At 44.7% G+C, this 23,062-nt stretch overlaps 2 protein-coding genes across 2 annotated transcripts; both read right to left on the bottom strand.

The window, feature by feature from the left end:
- Positions 1 to 7,051: 7,051 nt before the first annotated feature.
- Positions 7,052 to 13,650, bottom strand: LOC117592722. The gene is made up of 7 exons (XM_034287941.1): positions 13,610 to 13,650; positions 12,774 to 12,817; positions 10,378 to 10,644; positions 9,416 to 9,739; positions 9,115 to 9,185; positions 8,098 to 8,929; positions 7,052 to 8,016 (listed from the first exon to the last, which is right to left on the bottom strand). The coding sequence occupies exons 3-7, from the start codon at positions 10,522 to 10,524 to the stop codon at positions 7,759 to 7,761; spliced, it is 1,632 nt and encodes a 543-aa protein (XP_034143832.1). The 5' UTR covers positions 10,525 to 10,644; positions 12,774 to 12,817; positions 13,610 to 13,650; the 3' UTR covers positions 7,052 to 7,758.
- Positions 13,651 to 13,680: 30 nt separating this feature from the next.
- On the bottom strand, positions 13,681 to 21,987 carry LOC105017640 (protein SOGA3). Its single transcript, XM_034287940.1, has 8 exons — positions 19,650 to 21,987; positions 16,574 to 16,798; positions 15,950 to 16,108; positions 15,777 to 15,845; positions 15,394 to 15,663; positions 14,862 to 15,221; positions 14,129 to 14,755; positions 13,681 to 13,928 (listed from the first exon to the last, which is right to left on the bottom strand). Exons 1-8 carry the CDS (start codon positions 19,788 to 19,790, stop codon positions 13,818 to 13,820), a joined length of 1,962 nt encoding a protein of 653 aa, XP_034143831.1. The 5' UTR covers positions 19,791 to 21,987; the 3' UTR covers positions 13,681 to 13,817.
- Positions 21,988 to 23,062: the final 1,075 nt, after the last annotated feature.

Genomic DNA, 23,062 nt, shown 5'->3' with positions numbered 1-23,062 from the left:
CTTCGGGATTATATATACTCATTGCTTAAGATGATAATGTATGTTAATTTTGCATGGTGCTTCGTCATTGTGAATTTAGTAACACAGGAGGTCGCTGTTGGCCTGGCCACAAAATGTCTGCAAACCCACCCTATAGAGATCCGTCTAGCTCATGAACCTACCTAAGAACCAATATGAAGACATGTATTCATGAGCTTTTCTATGACCATACAAACAGAGCTCATATTCATTCTGTTTTACTTGATTGTCCTTGAGTTGCCTCTAAAACTTCATTGAACGCTGCCTGTGGCAAATTTCATGGATTGTGATTTGGAAAGGCACCCCTTTCTATATTAGGTCCCACACTTCAGTGCTTCCATGAAGTCCAAGTAACTCTGTAAACATTTGAGAGAATTGTGTTGAGACAGATCTGGGGAAAGTCATACAAAATTGTTTAAGGATGGAAAGTTCCCAGGAGCACTGTGGGCTCCATCATTAAATAGTTTGGACTCTTCCTAGTGGTTTTGTCTGGACAAACTATCTGGGAAAGGTGTCAGGGAGGGGACCAAAAGCCCAAGAACCACTCTAACAGCTCTAGTTTCTGCAGAGAACCAATCAGGCCTTTATGGTAGTGGCTAGCCAATATTCACTCCTAAATGAAAGGCATTTGACATACCTGTAGTTTGCCAAACAACAAGGAAATATATTTGTTCTGATTAGACTAAAATTGAACTATTAGGCCTGAACATTTCATATCATGCATGTTGATTACAATCATACTATCCAAATAGTTTCATATGAAACATATTAAAGCCTCAACCAAGTGACTGCTAAAGGGAATGCTTTAAATGTTATGACCAAATAATGTACATTTGATAAGGTCTTTAAATATGGAATTAAATATAAATATTAAATATCAAATTTCTGTCAGGAACACAAAACTAATTGAGTAATTATTTTATAATCCAGCCAGTATAGTCATTGGATGAGATGAGAGCAGGACATTTGATACAGATACTAGTTGGGTAATATGAAAACATCCTAGATGGGATGCCCATTTAAAACCCAACCAGGAAGTCAGTTTTTGTGGAAAACCCAAAGACGACTTTAAAGCACAGGTCTTCAACCCTCTGCTGGGGCCGGCAGGGGACAAAGTAACTATCGCTATATATCGTGGAGCTCCGCCCCCTAGAGGGGCTTTGCTCCTAGTGGTTCACGCTGGAGTGGGCGATGCCCAAGATGTACTCCCTGTCAGTCCCAATATCAAACTGGTCCCAACTAGGCACGTACGGGTCTTCAGTCATGTGTTGTCATAGCAACTGTAATGAGTCCCAGCCCGATTCAAAAAACATGGGGCGGGGGGGAAGAGGAAGACCCACACACATCCACTATACCATAGAGGAAGGAGGTACACAATCACAGGAGCAGAGCTGGTGACAGACTGTCATGAGCTCCTCACAACAAGGAGATAAGAAATACCCGCACACAGTGTTTAATAGACAATGGGGGCTCCTACCGAAGGAGGTCACGCAATGGTGACATCCTCGCATATTTTCTTAACCAAACTGTAGAAGTTAACCAAACTGTAGAACCAATGAGTGCGTGGACAAGACATCCATCTGATACGCCAACCACATACGTAGGCCCTTTACCAAAAGGAATCATGAACACTAAGGGAGGTCCACTTCCGGTGGTGTGAACGTACTGTCAAAGATGTTCTAATGCCGTAAAAGTATGAGTATTTGAGAAGATTACAGAAGCCTTGGGCTGAAGTGATATGTTAGCTGTCATGTATGAGACTTATTTAGATGGGAGTCTTGTCAAAGACGAGTAGTGTCCATAGACGGAGTATTAAGGATGTTCTAATAGTAAGCAGTGGATGCATATAGAAATGGAATACATCTGGGTGTTAGGGTAGCCTCGCGCTCCTGATCCTCTTAGCTTACATTAGATGATACACAGATAATGTAAGCTGTCGGGATCAGACATCTTGCGTGAGGCTGATGGTATCCATGTGAAGATACTATATAGGGAGAATATCAAGAGGTGGTTTGAGTGAAGGGGAGTTAGATGAGACGGAATGACGAGCGACAGAAGAGGGAGGAATGCAGCAATAGGTTAAGCAAAAGTGTAATAGAATAAGAACGTAAAAGAGAGCAAAGAGCGGGAGAGAGGAAAGTCTGGGAAAAGCAGACGGAGGATGTGGATGATGAAAGACGGTAGGGTGAGCGAATTCATCTTGGGGATGTACAGTATATAGTGCAGACAGACAGACCAGTGGATAGACGGACCGACTGAGACAACAGTTATGTGCATGCACATAACTCTCCAATGACACTCTGGTCAAAAACACCTGATGTCACCTCTGTACACTGATGCACCCCCAGTCTTCCAGGAATAGTTGGATCAGTCCTGTCTGTCTGTCTCCTACTTCCCCGGAGTCCTGAAGGCACAATTGTTTTTGTGTCAGTTATTAATTGTGACCATGCTCTGGACCTTTCCCTTGTTTAATGCTTAGGGCCGGTGGGCTACTTAGGATATAAGTTAAGACGTGTTGACAGGGTGATATGTGTTTGAACTAACCCATTCTATTCTAGACAATTTATTTCATCTATTAAAAACCCATTGCCATTAGGTAAGAGACTAGTTTTGTTCACGTGTGCATGGATTTGTGTGTGTGTGTGTGTGTGCGTGCGTGCGTGCGTGCTTGCGGTTGTTAGTAGACTATTTTCAGTGGAAGGACAGATATGCCTGTAGTCTGGGCCCAACAGGAGCCAGCATGACCTCATTCTACTGTAACTATGATCGACTTCACACCATTAATACCATTCAAAAGGCACTCAACCACGCCCCTGCAATCATTAATATCTCTCACATATGGATGTCTCCCCGCGGTTAGGATCACCTTCCAATGTTCATAAATGTCCCATGACACCGTTCTGTCCTGATGAAGTCTTCCAGTGTAGGTATGGTACCGTATTTAGTACATATAGTATTTTGTTTCTAGGAATTATTTTTAGTTTATCTCCACCATTGTACAGTACACACAAAAAGTCTCAGCGGTGACATGAGAGCACAGACTGATAGATTTATGATTTGTACTAAGCTAGTGTAATTGTTTTACAAAGGTCATAAGAGGGAAATACGATTTTAAGGACAGCTGTAGATATTTAGTAGCGTGTTATAATTATTGAATTGGCTTTTAATTTTGCTCAATAAAAAATTATTTTATGAAGCATTTTTACAGGGCAAAAATAAATTAGGTTATTTCATGTCGGCAACTTTCTCAGCAAAAACTGGTTTTGCTACCAGGCTCTTGGACAGCATCCGTTATCCACAGTCTGTGGGGGGACACAAAAACAGGTAGTAAGTTTCCCTGAAGAACTTCTTACCCCCATGCAGTTCTAGTCCACCTCTTCACAGCTGTCCCGATTAGACTTAACAAGGGGCAGGTGAGGAGTGATGAGGCAGAACGTTCTGGAATAGCCCATGCTATGCCCTGGCTAGTTGCCACAACCAAGTAAAAGCCAGGAACCAGTGGTTCACACGCATGTTGGAGTGCTTGGCTTGGGCCCTCAATTTCAGCAGCTCACGGTCTATAACCAGGGTGAAGTTCTGTCCCAGATGTTAGTACCACTGCTCAGATCTTCTGCCGCCGGCAGACCATTCACAAGCAGATCCGGTGGCCCTGGTGGCTCCATTGGGACGGTCCCAGGCAACAGTTTCTGGGGTTGGTGGTGACACTGGCTTGTAACCTGCCAGAGTCTGCCCTTGTGTTCCGCTCAGCTCCCAGCGTAAGGGGCGACAGTGTCAAAGTAGACAGCAGCGTACCTCGGATAGGGCCCCAGCAGAATGTCCAACAGTCATTGGAAGGTGGTGAGGGCCCATGGATCTGATGGGCAATACCCAGTACGGCCAGGTACCAGCACCAAGACCTTATCCCCTAACGGGAGCGGGCCAGTTCTAGGACCTCTGCTGGTGTCACTGGGCCTCCCCCGTGTGCTGCGGCACCCGCAGGAGGACCTGTTTGGTGTCATCAGTGTGTGTTCCCCAGCACAGGACCCCCACTGACGCCACGCCAGGCCTCCACTCAATATTAGATCTCCAAATGCGTATTTCACCACATTCCCGTTTTCACCATTTTACTGCGTCAGCCGTTATCCTTTTTTATCGACACACACAGACCTATTTGTATGGCGTAACTGATCACGTTTGTAGCTAACCGTTAGGAGTTTTGAGTGTAACTGAAATGTTACTAGAACGATGGAGGAGTTACGTGTGAAGGAAAAATGAGAAAAGGAGACAACGTGTGAGGGAGGAAAGGTGTCTGTTGTCATGCCTCCTGCTGGTTGTCGGGGCGTCATATTCCAATGTGGTAATGCTTGCACAACCACAGCTGTCCCTTCAGACTGAAAGGGTAAGATTCACACCCTGGAGCTCTCCTCAGAATACTACAGGTCAGGAGGTCAAACGGACTCACCCTGTCTGAATACAATCCCCCATAACTCAAGCAGCTCTATAAAATGGTTGCATGTTCCTTCAACTTCCCCGAACTTGATGTCATTTATTGAAAGTCTGTCACCAGATAAAGCACTATGTTCGGTTGGGATTACATTGGCAGAGATTTGAATTAAGAATTGGAAACTAAGAGAAGGATGTTAGCTGAGTTTCTCAGCTGTAAACGCTTCAGCACTGACCTTGTACGTTTTCGACCCGAAGACAACAACTGTCAGCTGTGATCTCAGTATGGATAATGCAGCTAGTTAGACCATGAGTCATCGTTAAGCAAGCAACTTAACGTGCAAAGCAAATGCTAACCTTGCTTGAACTGACTTAGTCTACCAACATGTGATCCCTGAAAACACAAATACTTAACACACCCACAGAACGATACAGTTCTTCCCACAAGGCCAACTTCAAATGGTAGTTGTTCCAGGCTCGTATGGTCCTGGGGACAGGGTTACTAATACAAGCACCAATAAAAATCCTGAAAGGGCCACTACATTACATAAAATCCTTGAAAGATGCTAATGTCCTTGTTTCCAGTAATATATCTTCCCTTTGCAACCCTACTTGTTTCCACTCTTGGGGTGCTATTGAGGAAAGCTACTGAGGAAAACCGACAAACACACCCATTGGTCCCATTCTAAAAAAAATATTTCCTTTTTACCGCTAATTTAAAGCTGCAAACCCAATGTTGTGAAATACCTAGCAGGCTGTTTGGTCCTCATGTTGACAGACGCCAATAGCAGACTCTGAATGCAAACACAACGCCTCGACCCGACCCTATACACAGACAGCTCTTATTCCCGCACAAATGTGTGGGCCCTTGTGTGTGGTCGGCTTTTATGGTGGTGCGTAATGTGTGACCCGGGGTTACAGTATAATAACTTAGTGTGCCCAAAAGGCCTGGGGTGACCTCAGCGGGGACATGGCTACAGTTCATCTGTCTGTGCCCGTAGGCCTTCGCTGGTCTTTTTCTCCCTACGCTGGTCATGTGTCATCCCCTTCTCCTTGCGCTCCTCCTCACAAATACCCAGCAAGGAACACGGTGTGCCTTCAGCCAGCCCGTCCTTCATTAGGCCATGGGTCAGGACAGAGGGGGAGGACAGAGGGGGAGGGAGGCCGGGAGAAAAGGGAGAAACAATTGGCGAGTGAGGAGAAAGAAAGGGAGGAATGGTGCTGGAGAGTGAGTAATGAGAAAGGTGTAGAGACTGATATAAAACAGAAGAAGAAGGGAGTAGGAGATTATAACAGAGACAGATATTACGACATGGAGGGAGCTGTCGCTGTCTGGGACCAGGCTCTGTTCTCTGTCCTTGTGGCGTAGTTGTGAAAGCAACAGCCAGCTTCACCGGGGGGCTTAAACAGGACACAAGATTGATGGCCTGGTTAAAATACCCCTGCGTGGAACTCAGGGAGGTGCCATGCTGTCAGCTTCCCTCTCAAATACATACAGCCAGTCGCACTAGGACTCTGGGAAAGAAAGAGAATGAACTAGCTGGGATACCGGTAATATAGGGAGTAAGGAGGATAGGGGAACAGAAAACAAATGTGGGCCTACGGAGAGATACAGTGAGAGTAGAGAAAACCAGAGTGAGCTAGTTACAGAGAGATATGACAGGGTTAAAAATAAACCAGGAAGTAGATATAAAAGACAGACGGGGGGCAGAATAGTATGGAAGTGCTGAGAAATTAAGAAAAAGGCGGAGGAAGCAAGAGTACCCCCGACGCCCTTTATTTATACCTCCACCAGCAACGGGCTAGGATTTCTGGCACCGAAACAACGTCACGCTTACTATTTCAGTCAGAGGTGCAACATTTCAGAATGGGGTAGGGTGACGGAGCTGAGGAATCATGGGTTCAAGGGACTTCCGTACCCCAACAGGCCTGCAACATGACATTTCACACTGTAGCTACCTCTCCTGGCTGTGTGTGATTGTCTGTGTGCGTTTGGAGTGTGTGTGTCAGAGAGGGCCCATCTAATATGTTTAGTGGGCTGCAGACAATGTGACAGGCCAATGTTGTTTGATGATGAGAGAACATCAGGGCACAGAGACCTACAGCCGTCTGTGTTAGCCTATCTGGGATCACTATCCTACAGTAAAAGCCCTGATATTATGGCCATAGGCCCTTATTTACTGACCGTTCACTAACATCCGTTTTAAAGAACATTTCGGTTGTAGAGACAGGTGCAAACGTTGACCTAAGATGAATAAATGCTTTGTAGAACTTTGCTTGGTAAATCTAGCTAGCATGTATAATTGCGCACGGACTCACTGTTAACTTATTCATGTAGTAACCAGGATTTCACAGGAAAGTATAGCTTCTATGATCAGATTTTCCTGAAATCCTGTAATCCTGTCACCCTGCCTATTGGCTACTAGCTTCCTCCTTCCTCCCACCTCCACTTAGCTCCCGCTAATGTAGCAAAGTCACAGTTAGCTTGACCTGAGGTGGTGATGTCACATTTCCTGAGACCTAAAGTAGCCCCTGAACCTCTGTCGCTGAGCTAGTCGCTTTTACTGATTATTTCAGTAAGTGGCATAAGCAGTTCTACAGACAGATGTACTCAGTTGGTCAAAGCACTGACGTGTTTATTATCAACAGAAAAAATTATGACACAAGCGTTGCATAGTCCTAACTGTATTTGTCACAATGGTAACTTAAACATAATGAAATATTTGTTTCTAATATAATACAGTAACACACCATGGACAGTAAGCATGTTTCTGCTATACAACACACGGCTGGCTCTCACATGTCCTGTCGGCCATTTTAAAAACAAGCCTACATGACACTTGTCAGGATTGAGTTACATCCATACACACACACACACGCACCCACATACATACCATACACACATAACATAAAAACAGACATACAGAAACATGCACCCACATCAAGGGGAGCATGCTATATTACATTATACATATTATACACAGCCATCCCAGAATCACCAATACAAAACAGAGAAATAATGAACAAAAGAAAGAAAGAAAAAAAGGAAAGGGACCTACAATAGAGAAGTGAGAGAAGCAAAAAAAAATCATCTTGTCACAGGAGAAGGCCACAGTAACACTGGAGTCTAAATATGAGTCCGCGCTTAGTATCTTATAGACCACATATATACACGAATGTAAGTCACATCATAGAAAACCTCTTAAAGCACTTTTTTTCAAGCCAGATAGAAAGAAGAGTGAAGTATTTACAGAGAGGGCTGGACTACATCATCTCAGTCCGGTGAGGGGAGGTGGGCTTGAAAGGGGCACGGGTTTCTCACATGATGACAGTCTCGGTGTGGGGCAGATAGGAGCAGAAGGATTGCTTCTTCAAGGCAGGGCTTGGGGTTCTTGCTACAGGGCTAGGGGTGTGAGCCAAGGGGCTTGGTGGGTGGGACACCGGGCTGGAGGGGGCAGAGATCAAGGCTGTGGGGGTGCGGCAAGCCCACCTGGACGGAGGGCGTTGGTTGGCCGGCCGGGAAGGACGGGAAAAGTTCCTTGTGTGCGTTGCTAGGGATGACTCATCTGGCCTCAGCTGGAGAGAGATGAGAGTGGGTCAGATAAAGAGAGTCTGGGTGTGTGTGCTATGCGGGTGTACGCGTGTTTGCTATCTCACCTGCTGGTTGCCCTGGCTGTAGGCTGTCTGTGTGGTTCGGGGGCTGGAGCGATACTCGTGCTCAATGTCCAGCATATCCAGTAGCTCAATGAGTCCACTCTGACCCACAACTGGCCCTCCCTTCCTGATCATCTGAGCACCAACATGGGATTCACTCAGGTTCCTGTACTCCACTCTGGGCTCGCCCTGGACTGTGTCTCCCTCGGCCCCTCCCTGGGCCCTTGCTTTGGGCTTGGGGCTGCCTCCTGCCAGGGTTCTTCTCTGACTCCCTGAATGGGCTTCTTTAGGATGAGAATAGCTACCCATTGAGGCAGCTTTGGCCTTACCCAGGTGGGTATCTCTCCTGGAGTCTATTTCCCCACCAGATCCACCCTCCATCTCAGCTGTCAGCACAATGGAATCCACCTGGCATTTCCGGACAGGTACGTTCCCGGGCGCCCTGCTGCTGACCAGCCCTTTGCGCTGACAGATGGGGGTGGGGCATTTATTGTCCGTAGGCGCCTGGTTGGTCACCACCCCGGTGTCGGTGAGGGTCTTGCCCTCGTTCTCCTGGAGCATTGCGCCAAACTTCCGGAGGACTGAGGGGCTACCAGACTTCCTGTCCACAAGGATCCCAGCAGCGTGGGACGTTCTGTCCAGGGCTGGGGCGGTCTCAGGAAGGGCCATTTGGGAGGTAGATCGGGGAGGGACAGGAGGGCCTTCTCTCTGTCTAATGGGGGGCTTAGCCCCTGTGTTCTCCTTGTTAAGGTCCCTGCAGGGGGAACTCTTTCGGTGTGACACCCTGTTCTTTCTGTTCTCTGCCTCTTCAACCGCAAACCGCACCTGACCAATCCTTAAACAGATTAACAAACACACGGAGTCAGATGTCTTCTGGTCATTTCTGCACGTATTTATGCTAGTAGTACAGTACAAATCTTACATATGGCCTCTTTAAAATAATAAAAATAAGGAAATGCATAGGTGGATTGTACTGTAATTTCATGTTGTCAGTGAAGACGCTGGCTCTCCCTCTCTTACCTGTCGTTCCCAGTAGGCCTCCGCATCATCTCATCCTGGTTCTCAAACTGTTCATGGCTCCCATTGGTTATCTGAGCAAGATGTGGGACAAGGGTTACTTGGGAGGAAAAACAATCAGTGGAGCAGAATAATGCAAATAGCATGAATACATTATATTCGGCGTTGAAAAAACAATTCATATTGCGCATATCATTTCAAGTGTTGATCAATTCTGTGTTTTCATCTATCATTGTTCCTCCTACAGGTTGTTCTTTCTTAGACAGGGCTGCCTTTTTAACCCTTAATAACTGCAGTTACTCACATTGTAGAGAGCTACGTTGGTCTTCCGGGTGTTTCCGTGACCATGTCCAAGATAATCCTGCAACAAGTCTCCAAGTTCGAACGCACTGTTGCTATTGGAGTAATTGTAGCTACCGTTCTGTTGGTTGACAAGGTCGCCGTAACCATTCGGACCATGATTAGGGCCCTTGCTATAGTGATCAGCACCTCTTGGGTGGGTTGTGGTTCTGTAGCTGTGGCAGGCAGGCGGTTCATTGAAGCCATTTCCATGGTGCATCCTGTGAATTTTGCTGTGGTCCATGATAATATCATTTCCACCTCTACGAGCCTGCACCTCGTTGTAAATCTGAAATGTGAGCATACACCTGATTGTAATCAAAAACAGACATTCACAACATGAAAGCAGGTTTTACAACATCCCAGAGTTGAATTATTTACATGAATAACTTTTGAATGTTTTGAATACTTCCAAACATATGACAATGTCAAAGAAAATGACACAAACCAAATAACTAGTAGAAAAATGCAACAAAATAAAAAACTCACACGTTATGTCAGTAGAATATACTTCCTTTGGCATTTCAAGCATATACCTATCAACTTTCACAGTGTTTGTGTTTGTGTGGGTGTGTGTGTGTTTGTTAGTGTGTGTTTTCTGACTGTCAACACATCACAATTTAATTAGCTTGTTAACATTTGTCTGTATCATTCCTCCAGATGGGGCTAGGGTCACATAAAGTGCTGCCAACAGTTTTTTATAGGACAGCACACACTAACACACCAACACACACACACACACCCTGTTCAACACTTCAGGGAACAACAAGGGTGCAAGATGAGAAAAACCTCCTCTGAAAGTGAGAATATTCACAAGTGTGTTCACACTACCGATACCCCACGTCAGTTCATGTCACTCTCTCGGGGATACCATTTGACCGTGTCACAGCGGTGTTGGGCCGTGTCAGATCACGTCGGGCCACTCACCTTCTCGATCTTCCTCTGCATGTCCTGCAGCTGGTCCTCCCACTCCTGCATCTCTGAGTCAAAGCTGTCTTGAAGCTCCACCCCCCTCTCTGTACCCCAGCCTCGCCCGGGACGCTCCAGGCCGCGCTGCAGTTCCGTGGCGGCCATTTTGGCCTGTTTCTTGGTACAGCAAAACACAATCTCTTCCTTCTTTTTCAACTTCCAGACTTTTTGGGCTTTTGTAGTTTTGGGCTTTCTGTCAACAATGTGTAGAAATGTTGGGGAACACTTCAAAGGAAAAAAGAGGAGGGGGGTTATTGTGGATGTTAAGAAATTGGAGAACTAGCATTCTAAACAAATGGTCAAAAAATTTCATGGATTTCATGGAAATGGTAGAATCCTATTTTTCACACCTTGTAGGTCAGCTACATTATTTTGTGCAAAACCTCTGCATTCCAAGATATTTTTCATAGCCATGTAAGTTACATATGACACGTGTGGTACCAAGGAAGGTCAGATGTCATGTGACAACCTCACTGTTTAGTGTTCAGTCACTACCTGCTCACTTCACCTACAGGTGCTATGTCTTTCCCAATGTTTTATAACGGGACTTGGGAAACAATTCACCCAGGCGCTTGTTGGATACACCCTCCAAATATTTGACACTGGTGTCATCTTTCAGTTTCAGGTGACCCGCAGGGACGCATTTAGCATACATTTTACAGTTGCAGTATTTTTTTTGTATTAACAGACCCATGCATTTATGTTTTGTTGTTGTAAAATAATGCTAAAAAAACAATTTTACTTGATTTTTGTTTTTACTTTTATATTCTTGTTGGCCCACGGTTGGTTTTTATTTTTTATTTTTCCTTTGGACACTTAAATACGCGCACATTGGGAATGTGTGTCCTATGTCACCCGTAAACCGTAAGATCAGTGCGCACTTGGCAACAAACTGCAAAGCCAAACTGCCTCTAGAAATTTGACATATTAGCCTGGCTTTAACGATTTTCCGGAGCTGCGTTGATTTATTAAAGTACATGTAGGGAAGAGATGGTTGGCTATCAACGAATGTTATATATTAAGGGTATTATTTTACTCTCTCGAAATTACCCGAACATTAACCCCCACTCGTGTGATGCAAGAGTACTTAGATATTTATAAACATGTAACTATGCATAGTAAACTTAGAGGGAGAGAGAGAGGGGGCGGGAAGGACACGCTCATTGCGTTTGTTTTGAATATTAAATATAATAACGAATAACAAATGCATTATATTTAGTGTGGCGTAACAGAAAAGACAACAAACGGAAGCTTGATGAAACGTAAACCAATGAACTTTTTTTTTTTTTTTTTTTACATTTTACGCCATGTGGCTAATGATTTGGTTGAGTAATTTGGCTAATGATTATGCCCAATTACTGTTAGAAACAAACGTAGTAGGTATATGCAATTAACGCACTAAACTATCTAAAACAAAACTTAATTAAACTCTAAATATACATAACATTTTATATATTTAAAAGTTAAATTCTGTGTGGCCTTACCTGGCTGTTCAGTATTCTTTTTGACGTTTGGATTATTAATCGCTGATGTCAAGTACAAGTAATAGAAGATAATTAATCGAGATGTTAATCTGGCCAAGGTCTTCACGATGAACCTCTCAGTAGCCTGTGTCTGCCCAGTTGTGGTTTATGTCCCCTCTTCCGCTGCTCGAGTGGCGGTAGGTTCGTGCCTCCCTTGATTTCCTTCGCTCTATTACGTAAAGTCCCGCGGATTGAATTTAAAGGAGCACTCTTGTCATGCCTGCAGCGGATTAAGTCCGGTGTAGGTGCCTTTTTTCAGGGTAAACAACTCCTGTTCCAGAGGGGGACCCAGGCTTTATAGTGCAACTATAGTATTTACGTCACGTCACTGGAGCCAGGATCACGTATCATAATGTCAAATTTATTCCAGCATTTGAGGTCTCGACGGGACGACTGTCGACACTCGCATCCAGACTATAATTATGAAGCAATGGGAAGAGGGAAAGTGTTTACATAGCTATTTCAGATACCACGCTCTTAGCCAATAGCCACTGCTGTTGCTACTCTGCATTAGGGTGCTTGGAAGATTACGCCTTGTGACTCCAATCACTCTCAACTGTTTTGTTTACTATTTATTATGCCAGAAATTACTACAGTTATAGTATGTTTTATTTGAGAGGGTTTCACGCAAACCAAGATGTCTGGTGTGCTAACATTTAGATTTATAGGATTTCAAGCCGACTTGTAGGCTGCATTTAAATACATTCAAGTTGAAATTGTAATTGCTGTTGATGAAATTCGCACAATATCAACGTATAAGTTCAAATAAGCCTACTCAACAGACGTGTTGCAAATGGCATCAAGTTGTTTAAAATTATAATTCGTTGTTACCCTTTTGAGATGAAAGCAGTATAATTGCTGATTGATGTGTACACCTGAAAAAGAATAAAAAAAACACAGAAGAACTGTCCAAATGTTACAGTTTGCATCGTCAATGTCCACGGTGTACCCTACAGGCGCTGGATTTTGGAATTACGATTGTCGTTGTCGATGGTTCTGAATCCCTGCAATTGTTTTGTATTGATAAACAACTAATGTTTTATGCTTGCATTGCCATTGCTTGTCAGTTATATAAAATGTTTTTTTGTTTTTGCGTAATTAAGTATTCATATATTCAACCCATAACAGTTAATTTGATTTGACAATTTCAATGGTGGTCTGTAAAGACACACTAGTCTGCTAAATTGAATCTAAAAGTAGACTATAGTAAACTATTTTCAAATCGATTTCCACCTAAAATACTTAAAATATCCTCCATTGCTCTGCTCTAAGAGTTGAGTAAATGGCAAGTGTTTGTATACAGTGTTATGAATATTTAAACAAAAGTGGATACCTAAAGAATACTTTCTGTGGTGAAGAAATAACAACTGTATGGCTGCCACTGGAACTGGCTCACTTGTTTTAATAGAGGTTGTGACTGATAGATGTTAACTTTACAAGTGACGTTAATGTTAATGTACATTTACAGACATTTTTGAAATGTATGAAGAATCAACAATATTTGACGAATCAGAAGTATATTTAAGGAAACTAAGTATTTAAAGTATTAGAGTTTGGAAGTATTAAAAGAGTCAGGTCAGGCCAAACATTTAATTGTCGGCAGAAACTATGGGATTGTCTATAAGATGATTTTTGAAATGGGCAAAACATGTATTAAGCCAACTCACCTTTTCTTGGGGCTGATGGAGGAAGTGGTTGGTGATGGGAAATGTAGTCTCCAGTTTTTTTTATCTAGGCATACATCCTGTTATGTGACTGTGGCCTGTGCTTGAAAGGGGAGGATCCTGTGCTTTGGGTGACCTTGGCAACGAATGTAAAGAAATACAACAGAAACAAACAAACAAAAATGTGGCTATGCTATAGAGGGAGGTGGGATCACAGCACAAAGAAAAGGGTAAACAGAAAGACAAGTTTAAAGATGGTGGCATAGGAGAGGGAGGAGAATAAGACTAGAATGAGGATAAGTAAAATGATGGGCTGAAACATCTGGGCCAAGGAAGAAAAGAAGATGAGTGTCAACAGAAAAGAAACCAGACAGGAAACACAGGAAAAGAAGAGAATCATGTCAGCAGAATATTCACTGGTCAGAGACTCCGGATACAGTCAACCTATCTCTGACATAGGGGCTTGAAATGGTCCTTTCTTTCATCGCACACCGATGCAGACTCACACACACACAGAATTACCGACAGCGGCTCTTCCTCCCTGTCCTCTGGTTTGGGCACCTCCAGTCTGTCTATGAAGCCTTGTAGCTCCTTCCTGAAGGCCTTCATCTGAGCGTTGATCCTGTACAGTAGCTCGTGCTCCCTGATCCGCCCCCCATCTTCCTCCTCCTCACCCCCACTGCCTCGGCCGTACAGGTCACCATTGGACACGTACACCCGCGCCTCTGCGATGATGTTTGCCGTGTCGTTAATGAGCCGGTCAATTGTCTTGCCGAGGCGCTCGGCCTCCAGGCGGATATCGATCATCTGCTGGCGATCGCGTAGGCTGCGGGGCAGGAAGTGGGTAGCAGCCTCCGGGGGCGGGGTGTAGAGGCCGCGGGTGGGCGTGAGGCAGCGGTTTTGGTTCCGCACCTCGTCCGAGTCACTCTCCCCGCCCACCGGGCCTTCGCGTTTGCGGTGCGGCGGCAGGAGGCGGGAGGAAGAGTCATCGTCGCTCTCTCGGTGCCCACTCGGGCCGGTCCCTCCGGCGTCACTCTCTGCATCACTGTCCCGGGGGCTGGTGCCCCCCTTCAGGGACAGGTGGGAGGCCAGGTCATAGCGCTGCATGTTGGACAGCAGGACACGGTTCTCATACTGAAGCTGCATCACCTGGGGACAGAAGGGGTGAATGAGGTGTTATGGGTGAAAAGGGTTTCATAGTGGACAATCTTGTGTTTAATGGAGGTCAAAAAGGGGGGAAATGGCGGCGACCCACCTTCCCACTGAGATCGTTGATCTGCAGCCGAGCCGTCTTCAACTCTTCCTGCAGTGTGTCAGCTTTCTCTGCGCCTCCTCCTGCTCCTCCGTGCCTTGCCCCTCCCTCGTGGGTCCCGGCCTTGAACCTGAGCTTGTTGAGTTCTCCCGTCACCCGCTTGTTGTGATCCTCTGCGTCGGCCAGGTTCCTCCTGAGGAGCTCCGCCTCGTCCTCCACCAGCTGCAGCTGCTGCCTCAGCTCTGTCATGGCTTCCCCATGGCCCCGGCCAGCCCCCATCCTGCCCACAGCCCCTCCACCCGCTTCTCCCTCCCCTTCTCCCCGGAGGTCATCCAGCTCCGCCCTCAGACCCCGGTTCTCCACCTGGAAGCACACAAACAAGGATTGATTGATTACGCTGCAAATCCCTCTGCCTCTCTGTAGGCATGTAGTTAAATGGAATTGGATGATACGGCAGGTGTGCCGACTTATTTCCTGGTATCTTTTATGACATAACCGGGATCAGAACCTCTAGATCACATCCTGTCTCTCTCACCTCCAGCTCCACAATCTTTCTCCCCAGGATGTTAGCCTCCTCCTCCACCAGCCGTAGGCGTAGCTTCAGCTCGGACTCGCGGGTGGTTGGGGGTCCCCCAGCCTCTCCTTTCGGGTGTGGGCTGTCCAGGTCTCCATAGAAGGAGCGGTACTTTTGCAGCTCAGTCTCAAGGCGGTCCTTCTCCTTGTCGATCTTAGCCGTCTTCTTCCTCATCAACACGGCTTCCTCCTTGATGAAGGCCAACTGGCACTTGAGGTCTTCATTGTCCTCCTGAGAGAGTGCATTTTAGATGTACAGTATACACAACGTTTGCTCATGAAACACCATTAATGAAAAATGTTTTTTTTATTTCTTATTTCAGAAAACCTTTCATAATTTCACACCTCTGTTGGGGGCTGGGTACACTTCTTCTCTGACTTTTGGGCATCCTTGCTCCCTCTTCTCTTCTGAGACTGTTGGGAATTAAATAACAGAATAAACACACATCTAATGTGAGCATTACAGCAAACCAGTGACATCATAAGTTGTGTGATGTCCTGTCTCTGCATGCACTTGCCTCCTTGACTTTCTCCAGTTCATTCTGAAGGGCCTGTTTGGTCACCTCCACCTCAATCAGCTTCTGCCTCAGTTTCTCATTCTCGTCCTCTGTCTTTGTGCGTTTTTCCTCCACGTTCTCCAGTTCATGGTGCAGTCTCACAGACACATCCTTTGCTACCTGCGTGACACAAAATCAGGGATGTTGATTCAATTCATTATGGGGGTGAGTGGACAAAGCATTCATTAATAATTAAAGTGTAACACTAAAAGCGGATCAGGCCTACCCACATGCACATAAACACGTCTTTTTTCAATATTCGTGGAGACCAGTAAAAATATTCCATACTTTTCCTCTCCGCTAACCCTAAACCTAACCCCAACACTAACCAAACCATAATATAACCCTAACCTTTACTTCAATAACCTAACCTTTGTACCCAAACCTAACCACTTATTACCCTAAATCTAAACCATATGCAACAGGAATTAAATTTGAACTTCTGGGGATTGGCAAAAAAAAGAATGTGGGGTCCGAGTTGTAAGATTCCCCAAATCTTTTTGTTGACTTCTGGTGATCAATGGACAGTAAAACCATTGTCATACACGCTCACAAGCATATACGTGCACCAGTGGATGTCAGTACCTTCAGGTCCTGCTCCAGGCTCCTCACCAACTCCTCGTCCATCTCTCCAGTCTGAGCATAGCGCAGCTTCTTCCGCTCAGCTTTCCTCAGCCGGTACTGCAGGATCCGACAGTTTTTATTGGCTCTCTCCAGCTCGCGCCTCATTTCCTGCAGCTGGCATGTGTCCTCCTCATAGAATGTGTCACGCATCTCGTCCATTTCCGTCCTCATCTCCTCAATCTCCACCTGGGGATGTCAGTGTGTGTGCTCATCCAATCAGACAGTAGTAACACATGCTCCCGTGGTAGAACTCACACTTCAGTGTTGTTAATGTAGTTGTTGTGTTTAGGTCCTCTGTACCATGATGTTATTGGATAGGGTCAAGGCAATCAGAACCAATCAATAGGGTCTTGTTCATTATTATATCAATCACTGACTAGAAGTAGGCTGAACACAGGATGGTGCTTTTTGTTAATCTGAATAAGGAATATGAGTCGGCCTTGTGGTTGCAGACTTAAATCATGTGAGTTTGGCAAGCATTCAAAATGTGATGAATAGGCACACATACAGTGGATATAAAAAGTCTACACACCCCGGTTAAAATGCCAGGTTTTTGTGAATGAGACAAAGATAAATCATGTCAGAACTTTTTCCACTTTTAATGTGACCTATAATGTAATCAATTCAATTGAAAAACAAACTGAAATCTTCAAGGGGGGAAAATAAAAACCTGGTTGCATAAGTGTGCACACCCTCTTATAACTGGGGATGTGACTGTGTTCAGAATTAACCAACCACATTCAAACTCATGTTAAATTGAAGTCATTAAACACCTGCCATCATTTAAAGTGACTCTGATTAATCACAAATAAAGTTCAGCTGTTCTAGTAGGATTTTCCTGACATTTTCTTAGTTGCATCTCAGAGCAAAAGCCATGGTCCGCAGAGAGCTTCCAAAGCATCAGAGGGATCTCATTGTTAAAAGATATCAGTCAGGAGAAGGGTACAAAGGATTTTCCAAAGCATTAGATATAACATGGAACACAGTGAAGACGGTCATCATCAAGTGGAGAAAATATGGCACAACAGAGACATTACCAAGAACTGGACATCCTTCCAAAATTGATGAAAAGACGAGAAGAAAACTGGTCAGGGAGGCTTCCAAGAGGCCTACAGCAACATTAAAGGAACTGCAGGAATTTCTGGCAAGTACTGGCTGTGTGCTACATGTGACAACAATCTCCTGTATTCTTAATATGAATTGGCTATGAGGTAAGGTGGCAAGATGGAAGCCTTTTCTTACAAAGAAAAACACCCATGCCCGGCTGAAGTTTGCGAAAACAAACATCAAGACTCCCAAAAGCACATGGGAAAATGTGTTATGGTCTGATGAAACCAAGGTTGAACTTTTTGGCCATAATTCCAAAAGGTATGTTTGGAAAGCATCCTGCTTTGGGGCTGTTTTTCTTCAGCTGGAACCAAGGCCTCAGTCAGGGTGGAGGGAATTATGAACAGTTCCAAATACCGGGCAATTTTGGCACAAAACGTTCAGGCGTCCGTTAGAAAGCTGAAGATGAAGTTCACCTTTCAGCACAACAACAAACCAAAGCACACATCCAAATCCACAAAAGCATGGCTTCACCAGAAGAAGATTAACTTTTGGAATGACCCAGCCAGAGCCCAAAACCTGAATCCAAATGAACATCCGTGGGGTGATCTGAAGAGGACTATGCATGGGAGATGTCCTCGCAATCTGACAGATTTGGAGCACTTTTGCAAAGAAGAGTGGGCAAATATTGCCACATCAAGATATGCCATGCTAATAGACTCCACCCCACAAAGTCTGAGTGCTGTATTAAAATCTAAAGGTGCTTCTACAAAGTATTAGTTTAAGGGTGTGCACAATTATGCAACCAGGTTATTGTGAGTTTTTTTTCTTATTTTTTTCTCTCAAAGATTTCAGTTTGTTTTTCAATTGAATTGTTCACGTTATATAAGTCATATTAAAGGTGGAAAAAGTTCTGACATGATTTATCTTTGTCTAATTCTATTACATCACAAGATCCTGTCATTTTAACAGGAGTGTGTAGACCTTTTATAACCACTGTACATCAGTTCTATGCAATGTTATGGTTGGAACTTTTCATAACATTGTTCAGTTAGCATGACTGAGCAACACTTTTAACTCGAGGGCTTTGGGATTTCAAAATTTAGGGCAGAACAAATTGTCTAACTAGTTTCTTTGTCAAAAACAAAAGCATAAATGGCCTAAAATATATATACACACACACATATATATTTATAGAAAAATTAATTAAACAGGCTTAACAAAAGATGCTTAGCCTACTTAATTGTATTCCAATATAGTCTCAATGCTAAAACCTATCCATAGTACAATACATACTATCTCAGATGCCGAGCCATCTTCAACTATCAGTCAATCAATCAATAAAATGTATTTATTAAGCCCTTTTTACATCAGGAGTTGTCACAGTAAAAAGTGCTATTACAATACAAATAATTAGCGTACCTCTATACTTATTCGGCTATGTAAAGGATTGCATGCAACATATGAGCTATCATTCAGCATTAATATCCCATTTGTAGGGGTAGTACGGCAGTGGCATACCATCCTGAAACATCTCATAAATCAACACATAACAATTTCAATATTCAATGTGTCAGAATATATAATCAAATATAGATTGCGGATATTGACATTGAATATTATGATGATATTTATACGGTTCTGATTTGGTATTATATATCTATATGTTTTTTTTTTATTATTATTGCTTAGGAAGATGTCAGTGTCACTAAGCATTGACCCTTCCAGCTACAACTTTAATATTGACGCCTGATGAAGGTTTCCGTGTAATAGCTGTGCAGCAATTTCCTTTGAATGGTTATAATAACCAGATATCTACAAAAAAGTCACTGGATGTGCGTATGCTCTTTCGCTACTGCATGTGTCTGAGATTCCAAACTTTGGGGAATTGTCCTGATTTTCATAAAGTGGCATGGGCTACTCTAGTAAAAAAAAAAAAGGTTTGAATACTTTGAATATTATTTAATGTCAGTGCTGTCAATTGCCAAACCTTGAGATCTTCATTTTCGTCCATCAGTCTTTCCAGTTCGTCCTCCAGGCCGTCGTCATGCTGTGTCACGGTCCCCGCCTCTGTAGCCGGCTCCGGGTCGGCCGCGGCCTCGTCGCCTGGCGCGCTGCCTTCGTTCTGCATCTTCTGGCGCTTTTCTTAGATGCTGAAAGTAGATCAGTTTAGTCTGCAACTAACCCACAGACCAAGTCCCGGCTTGTAGCCAACGTATTTTTCGCTTTTCGTGCCGCAGCCGACTCCCTTCCCCGCGTATTCGCTTTCCCTTTCACCGAACCTGCAGTGCCGGAGGCTTCTCACCGGTATTTTGGTCAATACGTTAGGATATTTCCCCTTATAAGTTGAGTAAACGTAATGACGAACGACAGGGTTTTAAAATCTATCGGCTGGTGAAATATCTGCTCCGTATCTTCCACTCTGCTAGCATCCGCCCAGTTTGTGTTGACAGCATCACTTTCAGCACCATCGGGATGAACAGCTGCCTGTTTGCATATTTCTATCACTCCACGTCTCACGATAGCGGTCCTAAGCACCTAGTTTTACCAATGTATTTATTGGTCCTCCTTTTGAAACGATATCTTTTGATCTAATGGAAGATTTCAGGACTGGTTTTGAGGCGCATTACCGGAATCTGGCCGGCGAGGGAGCCCGATACTGCCTCCTCTATTAGCTATTGTCTGCTGCTGCTGGAAAATCCGCAGCGCCGCTTGCGGTAGAGTTAATCGTGTCATCAACCAGCCCTGACTTTTCCACTCACCCATCCCAAAGTCATGGAGAAATGATTATAAATAATCGCAATAATAAGACAATTAAGCAATATAGGCAAAGCGGGACAAGTGTTGATTAAGTCTCCCGGTAAATGTGAAATCGTATTATAGGTTGCTATTGGGGTAATATTAGGTTACAGTTTATCAGACTTGGCCAGTGAGAATCTAACTTTCAGGTTACAGTAGATAATAAAATGCAAACATATTTAGTCCATAGGCAAGTGAGCACTGATCTATAGCTTGGATTGAATAAAAATAAACATATCCTAACTTTGCTTAAGCTATAGATGGTCAACAAACACCCGCAGACATGTTTTTTCGCATCTCTGATGAAAACGTGTGTGTTTTTATATTGGGATTTTACCGTGAGAAGAAAATGCCGTTTTAGACAGCGATAGAGAACTAGAAAGTAGAAACTCCACCACCAGAAAACGCCCCCGTATTGCGCTCTACAATTATACCATACTGGGTCTGGAGACACGTTGACACGCGGCAGAATACCACCAGGCACTGCAAGGACAAGACTATAAGCTACACAGTATCTATTCATGATGTGATGTCAACGTCAAACCAGGGAACAAGAATATATTCAGGCCTGACGTATACGACCTATTGAATTTTGTGACAATCTACAATATGAAAAGATTCACTCGATGATTAAGCTATACAGTAGTCTTTTCTTTGTTTTCAAGGTAACGTTTTCCAATGGCTACCCTACATTGTATACAGACTTGTAAACTGGTTGTGAGTCCCCTCCATCCAATCATTCACAATTTAGGCATTTTGATTATCTGATCCTGAGCAACTTGAGAGTAATTAGTTCTAGTGGCTCATTTATCTTTTTACCTTAAAACCAGCAACATTTTGGTTAGGCTCCTAACTCAAGTCTCTACCCACTCTAACCCTGACCCAACACTTTTCTATAAGGAAAGGAAACCAGCAGGCCAAATAGTTCAAAAATTTAACCACGCATGCAATGATAAGTATTGGCCACAGGAGGGTGCTGTTCACCCGCGCAGTTGTAAAGGGATAATCTGTGCAGACTGTTTCGACTAACAGATACAATGGGTGGTTTTCATGAGTGGTAATAAGATGAATGACAGACAGGCAGGTCGACAGACAGACAGTTTAATCAGGGGTTGTCATAAGTGGTAATGATATGAGTGACAGGCAGACAGACAGACACACAGTTCAAATCTAAATTTGCATGAGTTTTTCTGTGTGGATTGTTTGTGTATGTAAAGCTTTCACCTGAGTTTGGATGTATATAAAACTGGCTCCTACTTTTAATATAGACTCTTGTGTTCATCCTCCTAATGGTTAGGATAGGACTGGGTAGGTAATCTGATGCTAGATCTGTGGTTGTGTGTTAGAACGTAAAGCACATGTGCAGTGCAGGTCATGGTGACTTGTGTTAAGTGACCCTGATGGAAAGCCTTGGCCTGCTGCAATCCTCTTACAGCTTGGCTCGATCCCACTGCGTCCCCTAGGAGGACACACACCTCCAGCCTACACTCCCACCTCCAGCATCCACTCCCACCTCCAGCATCCACTCCCACCTCAAACCTCCACACACACCTCCAGCCTCCACTCCCACTTCCAGCCTCCTCCCACACCACCACCCTCCACCTGCACCTCCAGCCTCCACACACACCTCCAGCCTCCACACACACCTCCAGCCTCCTCCCACACCACCAACCTCCACCTGCACCTCCAGCCTCCTCCCACACCACCAACCTCCACCTGCACCTCCAGCCTCCACTCCCACCTCCAACTTCCACACACACCTCCAGACTCCACTCCCACCTCCACATACCTCCAGCCTCCATTCTCACCTCCAAGCTCCACATGTACCTCCAGCCTCCACATGCACCTCCAGCCTCCACTCGTACCTCCAGCCTCCACACGCACCTCCAGCCTCCACTCGTACCTCCAGCCTCCACACGCACCTCCAGCCTCCACACACACCTCCAGCCTCCTCCCACACCACCAGCCCCCACCTGCACCTCCAGCCTCCACATGTGCCTCCAGCCTCCACATGTGCCTCCAGCCTCCACACGCACCTCCAGCCTCCACACATACTTCCAGCCTCAACGCACACATCACTTCCTACTTTTTTCTTTACTGGGTAAGTGAAATGTATCAGGGATGTGGAGTAAGGTGGGAGGATGTGGCTACATGCTAACAACATGCTAAAGGAAGGGCAACACAGTGGAATGAGAGCGGGAGCACGAGGAGGTATTTGAAAAAAAGTTTGTATTTGGAGCTTTATGAATGAGGCTGGAATCTGAGTGTTGTCAGTAGAGGTCTCCATGCATCTATTAGAGGATGGCAATGGAGGTGCGTGTGAGCCAGTATGTATCTATACACTGAGTGCGTGATCCAGTGTGTGACCTTTCTGGGCGGATATAATCATACCGGCATGCATGGATGTACATTCGTGTTCATGACCCAATGGCAGATTACAGAAGGCTCCTCTTTTCCACAGTGACCTGAATTCTTGGGTTAACCAACTGAGTGACGTGGACATAAGCTATTTTACAGCTAAAGCCAATTTAGCCCCCCAGATTAGGACCGAGCTGTCTGGCCAAGCCCCAGAGACGCAGGGCCTCTCTCTCACACTCCCAAGAA

Source organism: Esox lucius, chromosome 18, assembly GCF_011004845.1.
Source record: "Esox lucius isolate fEsoLuc1 chromosome 18, fEsoLuc1.pri, whole genome shotgun sequence".
Classification (NCBI taxonomy): Eukaryota; Metazoa; Chordata; class Actinopteri; order Esociformes; family Esocidae; genus Esox; species Esox lucius.
This window is presented reverse-complemented; position numbering and strand designations above follow the sequence as displayed.

Coding starts and splice junctions, on each gene's coding strand:
- LOC117592722 (XM_034287941.1), bottom strand. CDS start 10,524: ATGGCCGCCACGGAACTGCAGCGCGGCCTGGAGCGTCCCGGGCGAGGC. Junction 9,740..10,377: donor TGCAGAGGAAGATCGAGAAG/GTGAGTGGCCCG, acceptor CTCACATTTCAG/ATTTACAACGAGGTGCAGGC. Junction 9,186..9,415: donor CCAACGTAGCTCTCTACAAT/GTGAGTAACTGC, acceptor CATCTTGCTCAG/ATAACCAATGGGAGCCATGA.
- LOC105017640 (XM_034287940.1), bottom strand. CDS start 19,790: ATGCAGAACGAAGGCAGCGCGCCAGGCGACGAGGCCGCGGCCGACCCG. Junction 16,109..16,573: donor GCCTGGAGCAGGACCTGAAG/GTACTGACATCC, acceptor TGTGTCACGCAG/GTAGCAAAGGATGTGTCTGT. Junction 14,756..14,861: donor TCAACGATCTCAGTGGGAAG/GTGGGTCGCCGC, acceptor TTCTGTCCCCAG/GTGATGCAGCTTCAGTATGA.